This window comes from Olea europaea, unplaced genomic scaffold (genome assembly GCF_002742605.1).
Source record: "Olea europaea var. sylvestris unplaced genomic scaffold, O_europaea_v1 scaffold1070, whole genome shotgun sequence".
Lineage (NCBI taxonomy): Eukaryota > Viridiplantae > Streptophyta > Magnoliopsida > Lamiales > Oleaceae > Olea > Olea europaea.
The window spans coordinates 8102-29688 of record NW_019228053.1 but is presented as its reverse complement, the minus strand read 5'-3'; the positions used below and the strand labels follow the sequence as shown (position 1 = coordinate 29688).

At 33.9% G+C, this 21587-nt stretch overlaps 3 protein-coding genes across 6 annotated transcripts; 2 read left to right on the top strand and 1 right to left on the bottom strand.

Annotated features, from left to right (window-relative positions):
* Positions 1–151: 151 nt before the first annotated feature.
* Positions 152–3576, top strand: LOC111373102 (protein TRIGALACTOSYLDIACYLGLYCEROL 4, chloroplastic-like). Of its 3 annotated transcripts, none has more exons than XM_022995583.1 (5): positions 152–596; positions 1244–1490; positions 2026–2323; positions 2751–3088; positions 3187–3576. In XM_022995583.1, the coding sequence occupies exons 1-5, from the start codon at positions 337–339 to the stop codon at positions 3379–3381; spliced, it is 1338 nt and encodes a 445-aa protein (XP_022851351.1). In that variant the 5' UTR covers positions 152–336; the 3' UTR covers positions 3382–3576. The 3 variants fall into 3 exon arrangements, with proteins under 3 accessions (XP_022851351.1, XP_022851350.1, XP_022851352.1); XM_022995582.1 differs by having other exon boundaries at positions 153–596; positions 1969–2323; XM_022995584.1 differs by having other exon boundaries at positions 466–596; positions 1236–1490; positions 1969–2323.
* Positions 3577–10628: 7052 nt separating this feature from the next.
* LOC111373101 (CBL-interacting serine/threonine-protein kinase 1-like) lies at positions 10629–14396 on the top strand. Of its 2 annotated transcripts, none has more exons than XM_022995581.1 (11): positions 10629–11039; positions 11115–11177; positions 12112–12183; positions 12363–12470; positions 12562–12822; positions 12904–13116; positions 13207–13311; positions 13387–13503; positions 13684–13746; positions 13838–13912; positions 13996–14396. In XM_022995581.1, the coding sequence occupies exons 1-11, from the start codon at positions 10863–10865 to the stop codon at positions 14062–14064; spliced, it is 1323 nt and encodes a 440-aa protein (XP_022851349.1). In that variant the 5' UTR covers positions 10629–10862; the 3' UTR covers positions 14065–14396. The 2 variants fall into 2 exon arrangements, with proteins under 2 accessions (XP_022851349.1, XP_022851348.1); XM_022995580.1 differs by having other exon boundaries at positions 12109–12183.
* A 236-nt stretch (positions 14397–14632) lies between these two features.
* Positions 14633–17976, bottom strand: LOC111373100 (probable GTP diphosphokinase CRSH, chloroplastic). Its single transcript, XM_022995579.1, has 4 exons — positions 17439–17976; positions 16093–17025; positions 15537–15821; positions 14633–14994 (listed from the first exon to the last, which is right to left on the bottom strand). Exons 1-4 carry the CDS (start codon positions 17853–17855, stop codon positions 14857–14859), a joined length of 1773 nt encoding a protein of 590 aa, XP_022851347.1. The 5' UTR covers positions 17856–17976; the 3' UTR covers positions 14633–14856.
* Between the last annotated feature and the right edge of the window lie 3611 nt (positions 17977–21587).

Genomic DNA, 21587 nt, shown 5'->3' with positions numbered 1-21587 from the left:
AATTATATTAATCAAACACGTTTAATTGACAATTTCTAATAAAATAAGTTTTAGACAATTAAATTCTTTGAAATTCATTTTCTTTCTAACCAAATTCCATTTTTCCAATCAAACAAACCCCCACTGTTTTTCATGAGGCAGGAACTTCCATTTTTAGAAGTTTAGAGATATGAGCGCAGCAATTGGTAAGTCGGGAACAAGGGTGGAACATTCGCAAAAGGTTTGAGGACCCTGGTGAAATTTACCCTATATGTACATAGCGATCGTTTCAGTGCATGTTTGTACTGTTTCCAGTGGTGCGGTGGCGCCGGCATCGTCCTACAAAGAAAGAGAATAATGAAGAAGCTGAGATGGGTGATGGATGGAGGGTTTTGGGACGTGGATGTGTCAACGCCGGTGACCCTTGACGGCGTAGCCCGCCCTGTTCCTGGCGACCCACTCCATTTGGGGATTTCTCGTGGGCCCAGGTTTTCTCGTCCCAAGCAGATTGATTTCTTCCAGCGCTTCATGTTTATGCCTTTAGTCCCCTCCTTTTCCCACTATGGAGATGTAGGCCTTTCTCTTCAACGCGTCTTCTCTCTCTATCGCGAAACCTGGTACGTTCTCCTTCACCCTTTGATCTTAACTGAGCATTTCTGTATTCTTCTCTGGCAGATTGTGAAATTAGCCATATGATACTTGAGTTTTGTCAATTTTATAGTTCCATGTTTCCTTTCCACTGTCAACCTCTTTGTAGGACTTGTAGAAAGAAATGGATACTATTAGTTATGATACGGGGAATATTGGGAGTAGCGAAATCAGAAGAGACAAATTTGTTTATTTTTTGGACGTGGTTCTTGTCTGTTTATTCCACATGACTCTATTAGAGTTGCCCACAATATAGCTTCTTCTACTACTTCATTGGGTTAATTTTGTTCGTGCTGTTTCATTAATTTAATCTTTGATTGGATTTCAGAAAAGATTAAAATTAAAATGGAACTGTGCACAAGGAAGATATACAAAATGTGTCCTTGCTTGTAAATTTAAAGCCTTTCAGATCCCTCTTCTTATATCTCCCTACAATATATGTAGTAAAAGAAAGAAACCGACATATTCTTAAACTCACAGATGGACTTCCTTTTACCATGTCAGTGAATTGTTAAGTGCAACCATTTTCTTCCTTTCTGTTTTTTTCCTTTCTATTCCTTTCTAAGTCAACATGGAGGAATAGAAATTGACTGATATTTGTTTCAAAGTCATGCAGGTTTATGACTTTACTTGGTCAGTTCAATGTACAGAAGTTTGTGACTTCTCTCAGGACGAAGGGGTTCAGGCAAGAGTCAGATTCCTCGTGGTTGCAAAATATTAGGAGACATCTTTCTGATCAATCTTTCTATGGCCTCAATTTCTGTTCAGAGTTGTTGTTAACACCGGATGATGTATTGACACTTAGCTTAGAAACACATGGTGATCAAAACACTCCTCGAAAGAAAGCAGTATTTCATCACAAGGCAAGCGTGTATGACTATTGATCTCTAAATTAAACTTGAACTGTTTTTGATGGATGATTTTTTTAAACCTTTATCATCACTATATTGGTAAATGGTTAGTCATTATGTTACTTGTGAGTGAGGAAATAACGTTTACCTGATGTACTTTGTTTTTCGTGTGTTCTAACTTCTAATGTGTTGGCATTTATCTAACTCCTTTTGTAGTTCCAAACTATGTTACACAAACCCTTAATATGCAACTTTTTAAGTGAATGCAGAATGTCTGACGCCCAAATCTCAGACTATGCAATGGCAAATAGATGCTTCATTTTTAGCATCAACGGTAGACTTTGATGGATCCAATTCTTGTGTGCATGCCAATACCCAACTCCTGTACCCAAACTCTTAGAACTTTTAATTGTGTTCTGTTTCATAATGGATTTACAGTATACGTGTGATCTGTTCGATGCATGATAATGTTTTATGATTTCCTTCGTAGTTTCCACTTCACAATCTAACTGTGGAGGCAGCTTCCCCCGCACTTTTTGTTGATCAGCATGGTAACTACTGGGACGTTCCATTCTCTATCTCAATGGATCTTGCACCAATTGCTTCTGATTCTGGTACAAGCTGTCGTTTCTGCATCAACCATACAACAGGTAATCCAAAACCATATGAAGGCCAGCCGACTAGCAGAGTTCCTGCTTCTATACTTCCAGGTCTCTGTACGAAATGTGCAGTTTCTTGCAAGAAAAATGTCGACATTTGGAGAAGTGAAGCACCAAAGATGAAAATGGTGCAACCTTATGACATCTTTCTCTCTAGCCCTCATATTTCAGCATCAGGAATCTTAGGTAAGTACAGGCAGCTTTGTGACTCTTGAAAGTGTAATATTATAGTGATCAATACCTACCTATCTTAAATGAAAACGCTGTATGACTGGTGTCCAGGCGTGTCCAAAAATTCTTTGTTGTCTTTTATTGAGTTAATAAAAATTCAATGTCGGAGAATTCGAATTTTCATTTAAGGCCTGATTTAATAAGTAATGATTGAGAATATGGGCAATGTATCCTGTAACAACCCAAAGCAAGGATGCATGTAATGACACTGATATGATACCTAAATGCTTAGTGCTTATTTTTTAACCAAATCATTCCTAGGAGTAGTTATTTAGCTTAACATAACGTTACTTTCATCAGTTAAATATACTTCTCTGGCATCTCTATAAATGATTTGTTAAGACTTCATTCTTTTCTTGACTGTACTTCCTTGGCACTGTAGGTGCTGTCATCACTGCTTCTATTGGAGAGAATTCAATCAGAACCCAAGTAGAAGATGGGTCATTGAATTCAAAAGGCTTCTGTCTTCAAGCCAGAGGAGCAAATTCTGCGATTTTAGCTGATTTTTTTGCAAGTGCATCGCTCTCTGCTCAACACGGAAATTTCCAAAGGAGGTTTCTTGACCTTACTCAGTTTTATGGACGGCTAGATATTCCTTCTGGGTCAAAATTCCTGTCTGGTGCCACACGTCTGGCATGCGATCTTTATAATTCTGAAACACCTACTGTGCAAGCAGTTCAGGCAATTTGTCCCACTGCCTCGCTTTCATTTCAGCAGCAGGTACTTAAAGTAGCATTACCATCTTCTTGTTTTTATCACTTACAGTAGGTTATTCACATTTTTTCCCTCTGTATGCCTACCTCAATGGCTCAATGCAGATTGCTGGACCATTCAGCTTCAGAATCGATTCGGGAGTGACAATTGATCTGAAGAAAGACTTGTATTTAAGTGTGAAGGATCCCGTATTTGCTGTCGAATATGCCTTGCAAGTTCTGGGTTCAGCAAAGGCTATTGCTTGGTATGCGCCCAGACACAGAGAGTTCATGATAGAGCTACGGTTTTTCGAGACTTGAAAAAACATATTCCTTCATTTGCTACTGGTCTTCACGCTTTGACTGCCTTGGCAACTTTCTTTCGGGTTTTCCGAAGTGTGTTCCATTTCAGCGTGTTTACTGTTTGTAACCATTAAACATTGTACCATATTTTAAGCAGTGTTATTTGGAAGAAAATAACTGAACTTTCAACGAAGGCTCGACTGGGTTACTAAACTTTAATTTGTTTAACTTCATTTTAGTTTGAAAAACAACTTTTATCACATTTCATCATCTATCATCCCCCAAACTTGCAAAATTCTGTGACCAGGGACACTTAGGGGTGGCAATGGGCCGAACGGGCTTGGCCCATCTACCCACATCAAGTATATTTTATTTTTATTTTTTACTCTTTTGTTTCCATTTTTTTACAAGCCCACAAACCGCTCGGCTTGTGCTCGGGCTCGTCCAAATACGAGGCTGCTCGGTTTGATTGCCATCCTAAAAGGACACTAATAATGGGTGAAGTTTCATGTGTCGGTCCAAAAGCTCTGGATTTTTGCTTGGAAGTAATTCTTGTACGACATACGAAAATTAAAGAAAATTTTCAAGGGATATATAGGGTGTGTTTGTCACCCATTATTTGGGAAAAATGCATTGTGGAATAGTGATTGATGTTGAAATGTGTGGTTAAAAATGAAGGAAAAATTTTAGATTTACGTATAATATTATTTTAATGAAGAATGTATGGTTCAAAATGAGTACTGTAGGAAAAATAATGAAAAATAATAGGAGAAAATGGATAACAAACAGGGGCATAAAGTTAACTGAATAACATTGATATTGATAGGGTACACATGACGCGGTAGCTTGAGATCTCATAGCAAGTTCATCAAACACTATATCTCTAATGACCTTTAACTTTTTTGTCTCAGGATACCACAACTTATATACATTCACACATGATTAATACCCAAGAAAGATGCATTTTCTAGACCTAAGCTCTAACTTTTCATTATCCACATAAGCATAATAGAATGCCCAAAATTTTTCAAATCAGAATAATAGAAGGTTTTCTAGACCATACCTCTTTTGATGTCTTTTTCTTAATGGCAATGAGGGTGAGCAATTAATTAGAAAACAAGCTGTAATAAGGTTCAATCCAAAAAAATCTTAGGCAATGTAGAATTTGAAAGCATACAACGAACCTTTTCCACCAAGGTTTTATTCATCCGTTCCGCTACACTATTTTGTTACGGAGTTTTAAGCACTACCAAGTGTCTTAAAATGCGCAAAAGTTATTGAATTCATCTGAACAAAACTCCAGCTCATATCTATGTGTAGACATTTTACCTGCTTTCCTCTCTTCTTTTCCATTGTTGTTTTCCATTTCTTTAAAGTCTCAAACACACTATTTTTCTATTTCAAAAAAAAATCCAAACCTTCCTGGAGAAATCATCAATTACTATTAAAAAGTGATAAAAACCTCCTTTAGTAGGCACTATCTTCGGTTCCCAAAGATTTGAATGGATATATTCAAGTATTCCCTTCGTGTTGTGTCTTCTTTTAGTGAATCTAACTTTTTTCTATTTCCCAAAAGTACAATGCTCACTAAACTTCATTTTATTGGTCTTCTGTCCATCAATAAGTCCTCCCCCACTTAATTTTGTCATACCATTCTCACTCATGTGCCCAAGCCGGATATGTTAAAGTTTTGTAACTTCCTCATCTGTCAAAGAAGTAAAAACTATACTACATCCCTATAACTGTGAAATCCTACAAAATGTACAATTGTGTAGAGCTTTATATCTCTTCATGACAACAATGGCACCCCAACTCACCATCAAAACTCCACCTTCACCAATATATTTATAAACCTTTATGTCAAGTGTACTCATAAATATGAGATTTTGCTTTAGTTCTAGAACATGCATTACACATGTAAGTGTTCTAAAAGCCAATCAAACATTATGACTTTGATTGTATCAACTCCGACAATTTTGCAAGGCACATTGTTTCCCATAATCACTGCTCTCTCGAAACTCCTTCATATGTTGTTAATTAGTCCATGTGGGACACATATGAAAAGTACACATCGACTCATCAAGTCAAGAACCCATTCCACATAAAGTTTGGAATCCATGTCAGAAATCACAAGAACCTCTTCTTTACTTTTTCGTTCTTCCATAATATCAGCATCCACTGTGTTTTTAGGTTGATTTCCTTTCTCTATAGCACTAGTAGCCTTGTTTTTGTTTTTCAAAGCATTGTAATCAACTCTAATATGTTCCTTTTTTTTTTTTTACAAAAGTGACTTTTTTTTTTTTTGAAATGTATTAAAACGCGAAACGGGCCCAAGTCGTATAATCTCTCCGTTAAAGCGCCAAGCTAGCAAAAAATGCAACAATTTTTCTCCCCAACCCATAATTTAATCTTTTCAAGACCATTTCAACCAACTCTAATACTCATTAGAATTTGAGTCAAATTACAACATAATGGTAGACACTCGTTACTCAATTTTACATATAAGATTATGCATTTTTATAACAAATTTCATGTATACAAATATGAAAATTTTTACAAATTAATTTCTTGTGAAATACAAAATAGGTCGATTATCTTGTGATTGAGAAATTGTAGGATTGTCCAATCGATGACTCGAATGCTTGAAAATAAGAGGTCATGTGACTTGAATCCTAGATTTCAAGGTTTGTTGAAATTTAAATTTGTTAATAACTTGGCCTGTTTTAGACTTGGACTTCGAAACTTCAATTTAAACTTGCTTTTGATTTGGATTTTGAGAAAAAAAAAATATCCTTTGTTTTTCTTGGAATTTTCGACCTTGAATTTGAGAGATTTTATTCTCTTCTTCCTTCGGACCTTTGAAATTTTCTCTAGGACTTTTTGCTAACTTGTATTTTTTCCAACTCTTTAGGCTTTAGCTTATGTTTTCTCTTCCCTATTTATGCAGAAATTTGATAACCATTCAATCATATTTAAATTAAAAATTAGTTCATTATAATAATGGGTTCTCTAAAAGTAGGATGGACTTTAATAGACTTTAGGTTTTAATAGAGTTAAATGGTTAATTATTTAAAATCAACATGGTCCATTTAATTATTTCATTTGTTTATTTAATTTTTTTTTTTTAAATGTCTGATTTAGGTGCCTTCCGCTACGTTACTGTGCTAGTTGGTACTATGAGCAAATAAATGGATAAATTTTGTTTAGAGTTCGATTGAAAATTGACCTCTTGTTTTTATACTTAGAACAAATTTCTAATTTTTTTTATTCAATGTGAATGAATGAGGTTGGAATTCAATTTTTTTTTTTATTTTTTTTCTTCACCTCTCTTTTTTTCTTTCCTTTTTTTTTTTTGAAAATAAAAATAAAAATAATGATTTAAAATCCTATCGAAACTTGGAACATTTTTCTTTTCTTTGAAAGAGAAATGAACTTGTTTTTGGAAGTATAGTAAAAGAAGATAATTTATACAATAAAGATAATTGTACAACATGTGAAAGTCACAGCCCTCTCACATGTGAGACCTTTGATTATTTTAATCGCAGATCCAGACAGGATTGTACAAATTGTTGTACATGTAACACTTTTGTAATTTATATAGACTTTTCTATCTCAAAGTTTTGTGTTTGAACTTCAAAAAATCATGGAGGAAAGAATCAAGAATAAATCTGTGTGTATAGATTGTACTTCATAAAAAATGTATAGGAAACACTCACAAATGCATTGGCTCCACCTAAATAAACAATGGCCAAAATTTAATTCACCCACACCCATGTGAGGTGTTGGTGTGAACCTACCTTATACACCAAGTAGGGTTGAAGAATCAAATCATATTTGAACCCTGTGCAAGAAATTTTCAATTGACTTTTGATCCACACATCTTCGTTTACGTGGATTTCTCCTTTTCATTTTTATATTACGTATTTATTATTTAATAATACTTCACGGATAGAAAATTGATCACATGAAAGATACAGAAATTCAAAAAATCTAATGTGGCACCATACTTCATTATTATTTCCTGACCCCCAATACATCCCACACCCAACATAAGCTGCCCCACCCCCTTATTTCCCTATTTACGATCTCAAATTTCGGAAGTATTACGAGAATATTATATGAAGTTGAAATTTTATATTCTTAATATCATTTCGAAGTGCTCATAGACTAATTTATCGCATCCTTAACCGCTTACGAAACTGCCAAACGCAGCAAAAGTTACAACTCGTCGAAATAGGCCGTTCCAAAATATATAAATGATTTTTTTTTTTGTCTCAATTTTCGGGATCATTATGAGTTATCAAACAAAATCAAAATATTGCATTCTTAACACCATTATTTCAGATAAGGACAAAAGATTTTGACTTTTTTTTGTTGTGTGTTTTTTATTTATTATTTGCACCCAATAATGCATAAATAAACACGCAAGGATCATAACACACATAAATATTGTTGCAGGTCTGACCTCTTGCTCACAATAAACAGAATAAAAAAAAAAAATTCACTGTTGATTGTCATCCTAGTCATTGGTAGCAAGAGATCAATTTCAAATTTTATTGCGCTTACAATTTTTGCGTATGGTATGTGTTTTGGTTTGTGTGAAGAAAATCATTTTTTATACATAAATACGTGCGGACATAATTTGTTGTATGTGTGCACGTGTTTGTGTGATTATTTGTGTGTTCTCACTGCGTTTTGCGCATTGAGTGCGTGTCAATTTGTGTGGTGTGTGTACTGATTAATTTATGTTTATTGTTGGCATGCTACACCTATATTTTTTTATTTTGATTAAAATCTGATTTTAATTTAAGTCAAAATCAAACAATCAATATTAATCACATCTTTCATAAATTCCATAACTTTTCAACTATACATTTCAAAAACTTTTATTAAAATCTACTAAAAAAATTTAATTTTAATCTCCTCCAAACACCTTCCTAATCATTGCACTCAATTAGCGATTTCACCCAATCATATCCTCAAAAATAACACCAAGTCAACATCTACTTAACGAACATGCCTCGAAAGCACTCAAGAATGTCCTTTACCAGAAGCACAAGTGGTGCCCATTTTATAAGGTGGGATTGCTTCTTATAGTATTAGGAAAATATTCGCGGATTCCCCTTCATATAAAAGGGGTGTAATGCATATGTGTACACCAGGTGTACACATAGTATTTCCCATAGTATTAATGGCACATTAAAAACTTCATTAAAAGCGAACTTAATACAATGCTCTATCTTTCACGGCAAATATTAATTATCGCTTAAATAATTCTTTTAAATTTTAATTAAAATGATTCTTTTAAATTTTAATTATACACGAAACTCGTCTAATTAAATTTTGATTAAAGGTTGACAAAAATTCACTTGAGATCCATTAAATCACTTAAAGCCCCCGTTTGGTCCCCATTAAATTACATTTCATTTTTTTCTCTCTTCTATTATATGTAAACCGAAAATATTTCCTTTTTTTTTCAACCACTTATTTTTCAAAAAAAAATCTATGTCACCCATTTTCATTTTAAAAAATGGGGACCAAACGAGAGCTAAAAGAATCCCTACATTACATTTACAACCTGCTTGACTATTAAAATGTTGACTTTGTTATATGTATATCAAAATTTATATAAACGATTGCATAATACTTACATGACACTTTATCATTTGTCAATTTATAAGACAGCCAAATTTTCATTCAATCTTTTCCCTCTACGTCATTTTCGGTAACTATTTATGTACCATTTTTTTGTATAAGTAGCAAAATCCTCTAGATATTACAAGCATTTTCACCCTTCAAAGATTGTTGTCAAATTGAGCAAACTTTAAAATAATAATAATAATAATAATTATTATTATTATTAAAATGATAAAATAAAAAAATAAAATAAAATTAGTGCATGTTTGGGAAATCATAAAAAGTAGAGATCAAAATGATCAATTAATTTTAACTATACACATCATGGAACTCGTAACTTAAAAATTATATAACTTTTATCAAAATATTCTAAATTTTTTTATCGTCTTCCTAATGCTATCTCGAAAAATGTTGACTTTGTCCCCTTCACATGCGCATGGGTCGGTGCAGACAACTCATCACATGTATTCAGCAAATCAAAAGAGTGAAAGTGTACACAAAGGATAACGTGACGAAGATGATCCCAAAATAATGGCAAAATCGTGAATCTCGTGGATAGCAATAATTTTCAACCTAATCTTACGACATCCCCACATAAACTGGAATTGATCATTAATTATATTGAATTATTAATTTGCGTAGCTAAGAGTTCACATATAAAATTTGATAATTTATTAACCTGAAATCACTCAATAGATTTATGGACACGAATTGAATGTGTTTATTTATATTTTATCGCATATATGATAACGAGATAATTTCATAAATGGTCATTGAAGTTTTTCAAAAATTTTAAGTTAAATCCTAAAGATTTGTTTTTTTTTTACTCATTTACTCGTTGAACTTAACTAACATCATACATTACATCGTTGGTCACTCTGTTAGTGGAAAAACGTATAATCCGTTGTAATGCCTAATAATATTGATGTGTACATAAGTTTAAGGAACTGAGCATCATACTAACCACGTACTATATTCGATCTATTAAGGAAATTTTTGGAAATTACAATGAATTTTAGTCAAATTCAGTAAACGTTGATAATTAGTTTGAGAAAAATATGGTAAAGACGTACAAGATTTTACACACATTTTAATGACTTATCCAATTTAACATCCATATTTGAACACTATACATTTTATGCAGAGCAAAATTAAATTATGTTTGGATTGAACATTTTTTTACGTATTTTGCTTTTATTTTTTTGCATCGAGACTCCAAAATAAGCACCTAGGGGTAGCGATGGCAAAATGTGTTGTCTTTGCACCGACTCTTTTTTTATGGAATTAAGTTTAAATCCTATCTTTAAAAAAAATAAAATTAAATGAAGCAACAAATGAAGATATTTTAATTCACGTCCAACCCACCTCCCAGAAATCATCGGCATGTTGAGGACATGGAGGACCTCTTTGCCCCCCATTGACACGTGCAACACTAACAGGCTGACTTGTGATGTAACGTTAATTAACTTTAGTGACTGAATGAGTCAAAAATTGTTTAAGAACAAATGATGTAACATCAATTATAAAAGAAAAATACTTTGAAGGACCAATTTGAAAATTTATCGAAACTTGAGTGACTATTTGTAAAATCAACTCATATTATATAATAATGGTAGAGGTGTATAAGAAACTCCCTACTCCTTCCGCGAGGCAATAGTTGAAATACCGTTTCAACGGCTTGAAAGCTCAACAAAACGTAAAATTCCGGCTTTCATAAAATTGGATAAAGGATCACTATAAACTCGTATATATAAGCCTCCCTTCCTGCCTTTGCATAGGCTTATATAGAGGAGGATCGTAAAGGGGAACGAGGTACAGGTAGAAGAAGCCAGTACGAAAACACCTCGTTGTGTGATACTGATATGGTATTGACACAAGAAAAGAAGGGTATGCGTTTGGGAAAATACGAGCTTGGGAGGACTCTTGGAGAAGGCAATTTCGGTAAAGTTAAGTACGCGAAAAACTTGGATTCTGGCCAGTCCTTTGCTATCAAGATCTTGGAGAAGAACAGGATCCTCGACCTCAACATAACCGATCAGGTAGTTCTTTTTACGCGTTTGTTGCTCCAAACATTCATCTTTCTCTATTTTAGTTACTTACATTGAAGACTGCAGATAAAGAGGGAGATTGGCACCTTAAAACTTCTCAAGCATCCAAACGTTGTCAGATTATACGAGGTATATAACCTTCCATGCCAGGTTTTGCTTCTTCTTGACATATATGAAATCCAAATTCACATTTGGTTAGGAATCAGCATATGTCGTTGTCACCTGAGCGTAAAAATTTAATAAAAAAAAAAAAAAAAATAATAATAATAATAATAATAATAATAATAATAATAATAATAATAAATATTACTCTTTTTTTGACACCTTATCAATATGTAAAACATTATGTAGATGATTATGTAAAAGTACAACAAGTATTTTCTAGCAGATAAACATGGAATTGGCATTGCCCTATGAATATTGAGGAAGGACACAACAACTTGGATTCAGGCACCAAGTATTTTTCCTGTTGCGTTGTGGACAATTATTTATTAAGATTAGCATGACAGGTCATTTTTTTTATAATTATTATACCTACATAACGTCCTGATTGGTCGAGGGTGGGCCATATCTTGACGATTTCCATGAACTAGCCGCCCTAGAAAACATTTTCCAAACAATAATTTTGGACAACACACGAGCTACCAAACTCTATCCAATTAATCTTTGCTGAACTAGAAAGTTGCTACTTGACCATAGCAAGGCTGAGCACGACAACTCAACTGGGGACGCGATGAAAGGTTGCCCGATGTGCAAAATAGTCGTGACAATTAGTAGATGCCAACGAAATCAAAGAATCACAATTCTTTCTCGTGGCCAAACTCAACACTATTGATCGGGATTGATCAATGCTCTTTTTCTTCTAGGCACGCGAAGTCAAACCATCAAGTCAAGAGATATTAGTTCAAGATTAATCGACAAGTTTCAACATGTGAATGACTAAGAGCATGTTTGGTTTTACTTGACTAGAAATTTAAGTTTTTATTAACAAAAAAATGTAATCTTCTAAATCATGTTTGTGCATTGTAATAGTGTTTCTCTTTACTTATGAACAACCCAGCAGGTCTTGGCAAGCAAAACCAAGATATTCATGGTTCTCGAATATGTGAATGGCGGTGAACTGTTTGACAGGATTGTAAGTAACTTCTCCACAATTTTGTTACTCGTACAGAAACTGGGTTGCAGATAACAAATCTGTACAAAAATTCTGTACATGTAGCAGTTCTCACTTTTGCTATACATAAAGGCTTCGTCCCACTTTGGGATATGGAAAATTTTGTTTGGAATGTTGATCAATGGTGGATGATTTCACAGGCATCCAAAGGAAAACTCTCAGAATCTGAAGGCAGGAAGCTCTTTCATCAGTTAATTGATGGGGTTAGTTACTGCCATAACAATGGTGTTTTTCACAGAGATCTCAAGGTATAAAAACACTGCTGCTGATCATCATAATGCTTTCACATTACAGTATGATTCTTTTATATCCTCTAATGTTTTCTCTTCTAGAACACAGCTAGAAAATGTGTTGATCGATGCCAAGAGAAATGTGAAGATAACTGATTTCGGCCTCAGTGCATTACCACAACATCTTAGGGAAGATGGATTGTTGCATACAACTTGTGGAAGTCCAAACTATGTTGCCCCCGAAATTCTATCTAACAGAGGTTACAATGGTGCAACCTCAGATACATGGTCCTGTGGTGTTATCTTGTATGTGATTCTTACAGGGTACCTACCCTTTGATGATCGAAATATGGCAGTACTCTATCAGAAGGTAGTCCTTGCATCACCATGATTTTCTCTTCTTTAAGTTTTAGAAACACTGTAAATCTATAATCTCCCAATTGCATAGCAGATTCTCAAGGGGGATGTTCAGATACCCAAGTGGCTATCGCCAGGAGCCAAAAGCTTAATAAAGAGGATTTTAGATCCCAACCCACATACACGGATTACCATGGCAGAGATAAAAGAAGATTTGTGGTTCAAACAAGACTACACTCCTGTAGATCCTATTGAAGAAGAAACTGAAGAAAATGCATCAGATGATGAAGCATCATCAATACATGAGGTAATTTGAAGCTAATCCTTCATTGTTTGAATTAGTTTCATTTCACAAATTCTTCTCTTAAATTAATTGTGTTACCTATCCATTCTACAGCCATTAGATGCAGAAAAAGATCCAGAATCACCATCCGTCATCAATGCCTTTCAGCTGATCGGAATGTCCTCTTGCCTAGATCTTTCCGGCTTCTTTGAAAAAGAGGTAAGGACGACAATAAAGAATTAGCAGCTTCACACAATTTATTGTCAATGTAAGAACAAAATTATTTTCCTTCAGGATGTTTCTGAGAGAAAAATCAGATTTACATCAAATCATTCCCGAAAAGCATTGCTTGAGAGTATAGAAAATACAGTACTCCAGATGGGATATCAAGTCCAGAAGAAAAATGGAAAGGTTAGTATCGTCCCTCTTAATTTCTTTCTTCGGAAAAATTGGGCTGGCAAAAAAATTGAGTTCAATCTTACTAGAATATTATCCTGATGGCATTTTATAATGATGTTAATTGCAACAAGATTTAGGTGAAAACTCACTACAATTTTAGAATAATTTAGGTTTTTCTGTTGATTTGTGCAGTTGAAAGTAATACAAGTGCACAAAGGTCAGAAAAGCCCTGGCATTCTCTCAGTAACTGCAGAAGTAAGTATCTTAAGGGATGATATTTTAGAACACAGGGCATAATATTGCCTTAAAATTTTTAATTATTTTCCTAATTTCCCATTTCTGGCAGGTTTTTGAGATAAGCCCATCCTTGTATGTGGTTGAGTTGCGAAAATCATGCGGTGATCCTACAGTATACAGACAGGTATTCCTCTAGCAGTTCTCCTTGTCCTCCCCTTTTATTGGCATACATATTACCAACAGTTTCTCGTACGGTGCTTTATGCAGTTATGTGAAAAGCTATCTAGTGATTTGGGTGTATTGGGAAGCCAGGAGCTACTAGCCGCAGAGGTCTAAAACTTGGAGGTAGACGGCAACAATGCTTGTGAAGTAACTAAGAAATGTATTCAAAGACTATTCAGAATACCAATTGATATTATTCTATTCTACTCAATTCTGTCAAGGGGTTTGAAAAACATCAAGTGTTTTATCCTCGATGATGTGGTAGGCTGAAACTAGATAATGATATTAGGTATGGGGGTAAAAGAGAGCAGATGGAAGCCTAGAAATAGATTGTAAATTTGTTTTATAATAATTTTTGGAATCTGTAACATAAGTGCAGATGCATCCCAGAAAATTGGGGTTTGTTTTTATAGAAGAATGACATCAATGGCACATATAAGCCTGCATCTTTAGCTTCAATAAAATCTATTTACATAATAAATCGAATTTAAGTGCTGCATCTTTCTATGAACTTTTATATACAGTGTCAGCATAGAGACTACACAATCGGATTAAACAGTAAAACGATGGATGTTGGATAACATTTATGTACCCCTTCACGCGGTGCAGGAAATGATTGTTCCTTACTTTTTAGTTTTTACATATATCCAAATTCGCATACTTATAAATGGACCCCTTCGTATATTTATTTACGTATAACTCGCTTTAAAAATATCAGAGAGAAAAATCAGTGTTCCAGAACAAAGAGAAAACAGTGTTCTATTTATACAGTGTAGAAGTACTCTACATAATAGTTCTTTACAGGTTGATATGTTCTGAAGATACCCATACCAGAACAAGCAAGACAAATGAGTTGTAAACTGGTCTCCAAGTAATTTGCAGTAAGTTAAATGTACCCGATAAGAACTAGTTCATGGCAAGTCTGTCTCCAAGTTCTTTAGTGTATGCCTGAATCAACCCACTGCTATCTCCCATTTCAAGTTTTTTGTTTAAAAGGGTCTTGTATTGAGCATCTCTATCTTCTAAATTACGCATCAATTCAACCTACATAATGAACATGAATGCAATGCATAAGGCCATAAGCATACGATAGATAAGAGAGAAAATGATAAACACCAAATACCTATTATTCTAACCTTTTGCAACATTAAACAGACAGGGAAAACCAATCACATGTTACAACACAAAAATATGGAGTATAGCTAGTATAAACACTGATTCTACGTCATTTATTTTAGAATCTGATGTACTACCTTATCTAATAGTACTCAGATATAAATCTATACCGCAAATGATGCATATGAATGTCGTACTCTCCAATGGAAAATAGATAGTAAAGTTAATATCTAACTTTCAACGAGATATCAAATGAGAGCATAAACCATAGTGACATGACTCTTTCTGTCTTTTCCGGATTATGCACAGAAAATGGCATTCATATGCTAAACAAACTTAATTCTGTACATGACATGCTCAAGCCTGGAGGCAGTTACTCTTGCATAAAGCGTCAACTAGATGATCCATGAGTAAGATTTTTAACAGTGAAAGAGAACAATCATAAGCCTCTCATTACCATATATGTTTACCTGTTTCTGGAACAGATCAAACTCATCTGAACTTAGAGAACCATCACTGTTGGCATCAAGCAGGCGCATCATCTCCCGAGCATCTTCCCCTTGAGCACCGAGCTCATCCATTACTTCCATAAGTTCCTCAATGCTGATTTTACCATCTCCATTTTTGTCAAGAAGGCGGAACACCCGATCTCTACAATCAATTTCAAGCCCAACTGGATTTCCAGAAGGAAGATCTTTAAGACGCAAAGCAGCTAGTTCAGCCGCAGCCATCATGATCGCCTTAAGACGCTTTGCCTGTGAATTAGTGAACAGCAGAAGATCTTAGTTTAAAGAAATGTGACATCATTCACTGGTGATTGCACAAAAATATAATACAAGTTTTAACAAAATTTCAGGCCACATTGGTCTTGGCTTATAACTATCTCCATGAAAATTACAATTCTGATGACGATCGGGCCCGGGGGGGGGGGATTTTAACAACAAATGAGAAATCCAAGCGAAAGTAGATTTTGAAGAGGACGAGATAGTGATTATTAGATTGCATCTCAAGAACTAGAGTTCTTACCTCAGCTGGATCTGTAAGCCCACCCTTGTACAACGCATGGGAAGCAGTTCCACCAGTGGCCATCATATCCATCTCTGCTGTTCTTACTTGTATTTCCATGAGTGGTCTTGTTTTACAACTGTCACTAATATCAACAACCATATGTAAACTTCTGTACCCATTAGCCTTGGGATGTGCAATATAGTCTTTAGACATGCTAGGCAGTTCTTTCCATACAGATTGGATGATTTCTCGTACCCTGTAGCATGCTTTTTCACTATCTCCGGATGAATTCAATCCAGATGAAGGACTTAATACTACTCTTAATCCTAAGATGTCATTCACCTCCTCTGGTTTACGTCCATCTCTCAATAGTTTCTTCATGGTACTGTAACGACTTTTATAACGACCTTCAATAGACATATTTCCTACTGTTTCTGCTAGAAAGGGATCAGAACTTAGGGATTGAAGAAGCTGCTCCTTGTATACATCTATTAAAGGCTTACTTCCAGTCTCGTGGCTCCTCAACCATGCGTCAACATACTGGTAGGAACACGGAAAAAGGTACTGGAATGAGAGATCCTCCAGTTCCAGGGATAAAATATTGGTTCCAATCGCATGTGCTAGTGGAGCATATATCTTCATAACCTCAAGAGAAATTACTTGCTGCTTGTACCTGGGGAGATAATCCAGGTGCCTCATTGTATCAAGTTTTAGAGCGAGGTCTAGCACTATAGCCCTAATATCATAGTATGTCAGGCAAAATTTCCTCAGTGCAGAAGCACTCTCATCATCTAGTACTTCCACTTTAGAAGAAACATTTTTCAAACGCATGCTTTCATGCAATAGATGGGCTGTGCCAATACCAATACGATCCTTTACTTCGTATATGGATATGGCACCTCCTTCTATACCTTCTCTCAGCATTCCAGCAGAAATAACCTCAGCATCCATCTGCAGCCAATATTAAATATGATCGATTTTGAGCTCTTCTAAAAAAGGCTGAGAAGGCTAAAGGGCCTCAAAATAATTATTTGAGCACATATCAAACTCTTGAGAGAAATAACTATTTTAGGTAATTTTTTTCCAAGAATCATGACATTAGATTCTCATTTTCATGTTTAGCCAAAATTTATAATTGTGACAAATACTAATATTACTATGATTTTTGGGGAATTAAAAGGCTGCCATACATAAAAGAGACGTGCTTACAAAAGAGAAGAGAAGAGTAATGGACTTAGCAATGAACCGAACATAGCACAAGAAAAGAGAATTCATATAATCGACCCCAAATTTACTGGGAGTTAGTTTGTTGATCAAAATATAAATTGTCCAATATAGAGTGAAGGATTGGGTTGAGCGTTGACCTGAAGATCGGCAAGGATGACAGCAATAGAAAAGGCCTTTTCAAGAGGAGACCGGCCGTCGGAGGCGGGCGGGAGAGTGTGAAGAATAGGAATAGAGAGCTTAAGGGCCTTGAATAGCAACCGCGACGAGCTAGTAGAGAGCACAGTATTGTTCATTCTCTCAATAAGCTCGTTGAAGGCCCCCACCAGTTCCACCACCATCTTCCCTCCAGGCTGCTCCAGTGTAATCTCCGCGGCCTCCGCCACCGCAAATCTCCGGGAGAATGACAAATCCGATAATAATCTTGATTGTTTCTCCTGCCCCTCCTTGAGAATTGGAGCAAAGAATGTGGAAATAGAGGGGCATTTAGGGAGGATTATGGGTTTTGAAAATGGACGGGAATTAAAATGGAGATGAAGTTGTAAGTGCAGCTCCATTACATGTAATCCGTCTCTGTTGCAGGGAGAGCCAAGAAGATGTCTCTCCACTTAAAATTGCACGTTGCATCCAATCGAGTGGCTAGATTTTGGCCAAGACGTACAATTGCAAGTGGCACTCGGAGATTCGCTTATGTTTTTCATTATCCCTCTTTGCCGAGAATCCCAATATTACCATTCATCTTGGGGCATTACATACTAAGCCCTTGTTTGATTTTCATTACATTACATTACATTACATTCTATTTTTCTCTCTCCTATTTTCAACCACACAATCTTCCATAAAATAATATTACACGTAAATCGAAAATTTTTCTTTCTTTTTCAACCACTCATTTTTCAAAAAACACTATTCTATACATTAAATTTTCCCCGTAATGGGGGCCAAACAGGGGCTAAATTGATTCCTTACTGTAGCTAAACTCATTCAACATTAATTTTACTGAAATCTTTCTTTAATTATTTATACTATTCATCCATCCAAATGAAATGAATATGATTGCTTTATTGCTGTTGATTGTTGACTTATACAACTCATGTATTGTAGCTGCTCCCTTTAAAAATATCTTGTCACTGTTCATTCAATCATATCCTGCTATAAGAAAATAGTGAATGTAGCGAGCACTATTCATTCGGAACGTATTGTGTTTCATATTTTACCCTTGAATATGTCACTTCACTTTTGAAATCACTACTAATAGTCTTCTTACGCGTGTGTGGTGCTGCTGTTTTGCATAATTTAAACTTTTACATCAAATAATAATAATAATAGTTGACGTCAGACCACATAATATTTTTTAAGAAAATGAGGTAAATTATATTGAGAAAATTGTCGTAAAAAAATAATAACATTAATAAAATAATTGATTTTTTTTAAAAAATGAGTTATACGCATTTTTAACACACACGTTTAATGTACGTTTAATTATTTTCGATATTCATTTAATTCATTCGATGTATCTATGATATAATTCTCGAAATAAGTTTCGAGAGAATATAGAAGATTTATGCATTTGACTACTGTACAATCGTCGATGAATTTTTAGAGTTAGTTTCTTATTGAAATTCTTAATTTTTTTTAAATGATGTCTCTTTTGACATTAAAAAATCCTTGCTACAATAAAAGAGTGAAGGTGGCGAGCACTATTCATTCATGACATATTTTGTGTTTTCGTATTTTACCCTTGAATATATCGTAATATCTCACTTTACTTATGAAATCACTACTAATGGTCTTCCTACGTCTGTGTGGTGCTGCTATTTTGCTTGATTTGAATTTTTACATTAAAAAGAAATAGTTGACATCATACCACATAATTTTTTTTTTAAAAAAATGATATAAATTATATTGAGAAAGTTGTTGCGAAAAAAATAATAAACATTAATAAAATAATTGCTTTTTTTTTAGAAAAAAAGACGAGTCATACGTATTTTTTAACGCACATGTTTGATGTACGTTTAACTATTTTTTATATTCATTTAGCTCATTCGATGTGTCTATGATATAATTCTCGAAATGAGTTTCGAGAGAATATAGAAGATTTATGTATTTGACTATTGTACAATTGTCGATGAATTTTTAAAATTAGCTTGTTATCGAAATTATTAATTTTTTAAATGATATCTCTTTTGACATTAAAAAAAATTTAAAAGTTTATTAAGAAATTTTATAAATGACGTCAAAAATTTTATCCCTACTAAAATAAAAGAGTGAATGTGGCGAGCACTATTCATTCATGACGTATTTTGTGTTTCACTATTTTATCTTGAATATCCCACTTCACTCCTAAAATCACTACTAATGGTCTTCCTATGCATGTGTAGTGCTGCTGTTTTGCCTGATTTGAATTTTTACTTCAAAAAAAAGTTAATGTCATACTATATAATTTTTTTAAAGAAAATGATATAAATTATATTGGAAAAAGTGTCGCGAAAAAATAATAAACATTAATAAAATAATTGATTTTTTTAAAAAAAAAGACGAGTTATACATATTTTTTAACGCACACGTTTGATATACGTTTAACTATTTTCGATATCATTTAAATCATTTGATGTGTCTATGATATTATTCTCGAAATAAGTTTCGAAAGAATATAGAAGATTTATGGTAGATTTTTATAAAAAAACTAAACAAATCACCTAATGAAAAAAATTGACAAAAAAGTAAAATTAAAAACAAACATATTGTTTTGCTCCGTGATGCACAGAACAATTTCACCCCTGGCAATTGTGCTCCTGACACCCAAGAGCAACACAATTGTTCCGTGCACGAAGCATTGTGTCGCAATAAATTTTTTTTTCCTCTTTTTCTCCTTAGTGATTGATATTTGTTTATACAAATTTATTTTATCCTTATAACGTGACATGGAGTATGTTGAATCATGTATATTGTTTATTTTCTAAAAGCAGTTGTGATAAATCAAAATAAAACTTAACACAATGTTGAAAAAATTTAAGAAACAGTCGAAAATATGTCGATTAATTTAAATTAATCGACATCTTTTCGACTGAGTATTCAATTTAACAATATTAAATATTTTAGATGTATATAAATTTTGAAGTATTAAATTTAAATATATCAAAATTGGGTGATTAAATAAAAATCTCAACTCCATTTAAGTGACAAAATATTATACTGTGGTTCAACTTGTGTTTGACTCCATTAATTTTATTTTTTTTCATTTTTCTCTTTTTTATTTTCAATCGCAAAATCTTCTATAAAATAATTTTACACGTAAGTAAAAAACTTTTCATTGAATCAATTGGATATTTAACAATAAAAAAAGATTCAATTAATTATACGATTTAATTATATTGAATATAGTTATCATCAAATACGTCCTTTATATATAAAATAACCACCCAAACTAAAATAATGTTTGATATATAAATTATGAGCTCCAACAATTTGGGTTTTTAATTCATGCATCAATGGAACATTTATCAAATCCCCAGAAAATACATTTCAATTATAATAACAAAAAATTGAGGCCCACGAATTTTTCATCTTGATTACTTTAACATCTGGAAAAAATTTATATATAAAAGAAATTCGATCATTTTTAGATTTTTTTTCTTATTGTTACTTTTTCCTCTCGATCAATTTATTTTTTAAATAATCTAATAAAATTTTTGACGTCATTTAGAAAAATTCCTAATAAACTTTTAATTTTTTTAATATAAAAAATGTGCCATATATAAAGATTACATTTTTATTTATCATTTTAAACAATTAATCAAATTTGTAGATTTATTGAGAGAAATGAATAGACATTTGACACGTTAATATTACCTGAAAAAAACATATTCCATGCATTGCATGAATGGAAAACTAGTTATGAAAAAATAGTCAAAGAGCTTTACTACGTGGACAGGGTGAAATATATTGATGGCAAAAAAATTCGTCCCGCCCCGAATGGAGCATAAAAATCCCTCCCCGAATGGATTGGCGGGGTAGCCCATCGCGGGGCATGGGGCAAGGATGCCTCGCCCCGAAGCCATCCCGTGAAGGGGGAAAAAAGATTAAAAAAAATTTTATTTATGGACAATTCACTTGTTAAAAATCCATTTTGAATTAGTATTTTATTCTCTAATAATGACATAACTCGAAATTTTGAGAATTTAAAAAAAATATAAAAAATTAAACGGAGGAAAAAATTGCCCTCCCCCACATGCCCCTCTACTGTGGGTCGAGGCAAGGTTTAGGAGAGACGGGGCGACATGGGGGCA

Excerpts from the sequence above, each read along its gene's own strand:
- LOC111373102 (XM_022995582.1), top strand. The coding sequence starts at position 337 with ATGAAGAAGCTGAGATGGGTGATGGATGGAGGGTTTTGGGACGTGGAT. Across the intron at positions 1,491-1,968 it reads AAGCAGTATTTCATCACAAG|TTTCCACTTCACAATCTAAC; the intron begins GCAAGCGTGTAT and ends TTTCCTTCGTAG. Across the intron at positions 3,089-3,186 it reads CGCTTTCATTTCAGCAGCAG|ATTGCTGGACCATTCAGCTT; the intron begins GTACTTAAAGTA and ends GGCTCAATGCAG.
- LOC111373101 (XM_022995580.1), top strand. The coding sequence starts at position 10,863 with ATGGTATTGACACAAGAAAAGAAGGGTATGCGTTTGGGAAAATACGAG. Across the intron at positions 13,117-13,206 it reads AAGCATCATCAATACATGAG|CCATTAGATGCAGAAAAAGA; the intron begins GTAATTTGAAGC and ends TCCATTCTACAG. Across the intron at positions 13,913-13,995 it reads ATCCTACAGTATACAGACAG|TTATGTGAAAAGCTATCTAG; the intron begins GTATTCCTCTAG and ends TGCTTTATGCAG.
- LOC111373100 (XM_022995579.1), bottom strand. The coding sequence starts at position 17,855 with ATGGAGCTGCACTTACAACTTCATCTCCATTTTAATTCCCGTCCATTT. Across the intron at positions 17,026-17,438 it reads TCATCCTTGCCGATCTTCAG|ATGGATGCTGAGGTTATTTC; the intron begins GTCAACGCTCAA and ends TATTGGCTGCAG. Across the intron at positions 14,995-15,536 it reads TTGATCTGTTCCAGAAACAG|GTTGAATTGATGCGTAATTT; the intron begins GTAAACATATAT and ends TTCATTATGTAG.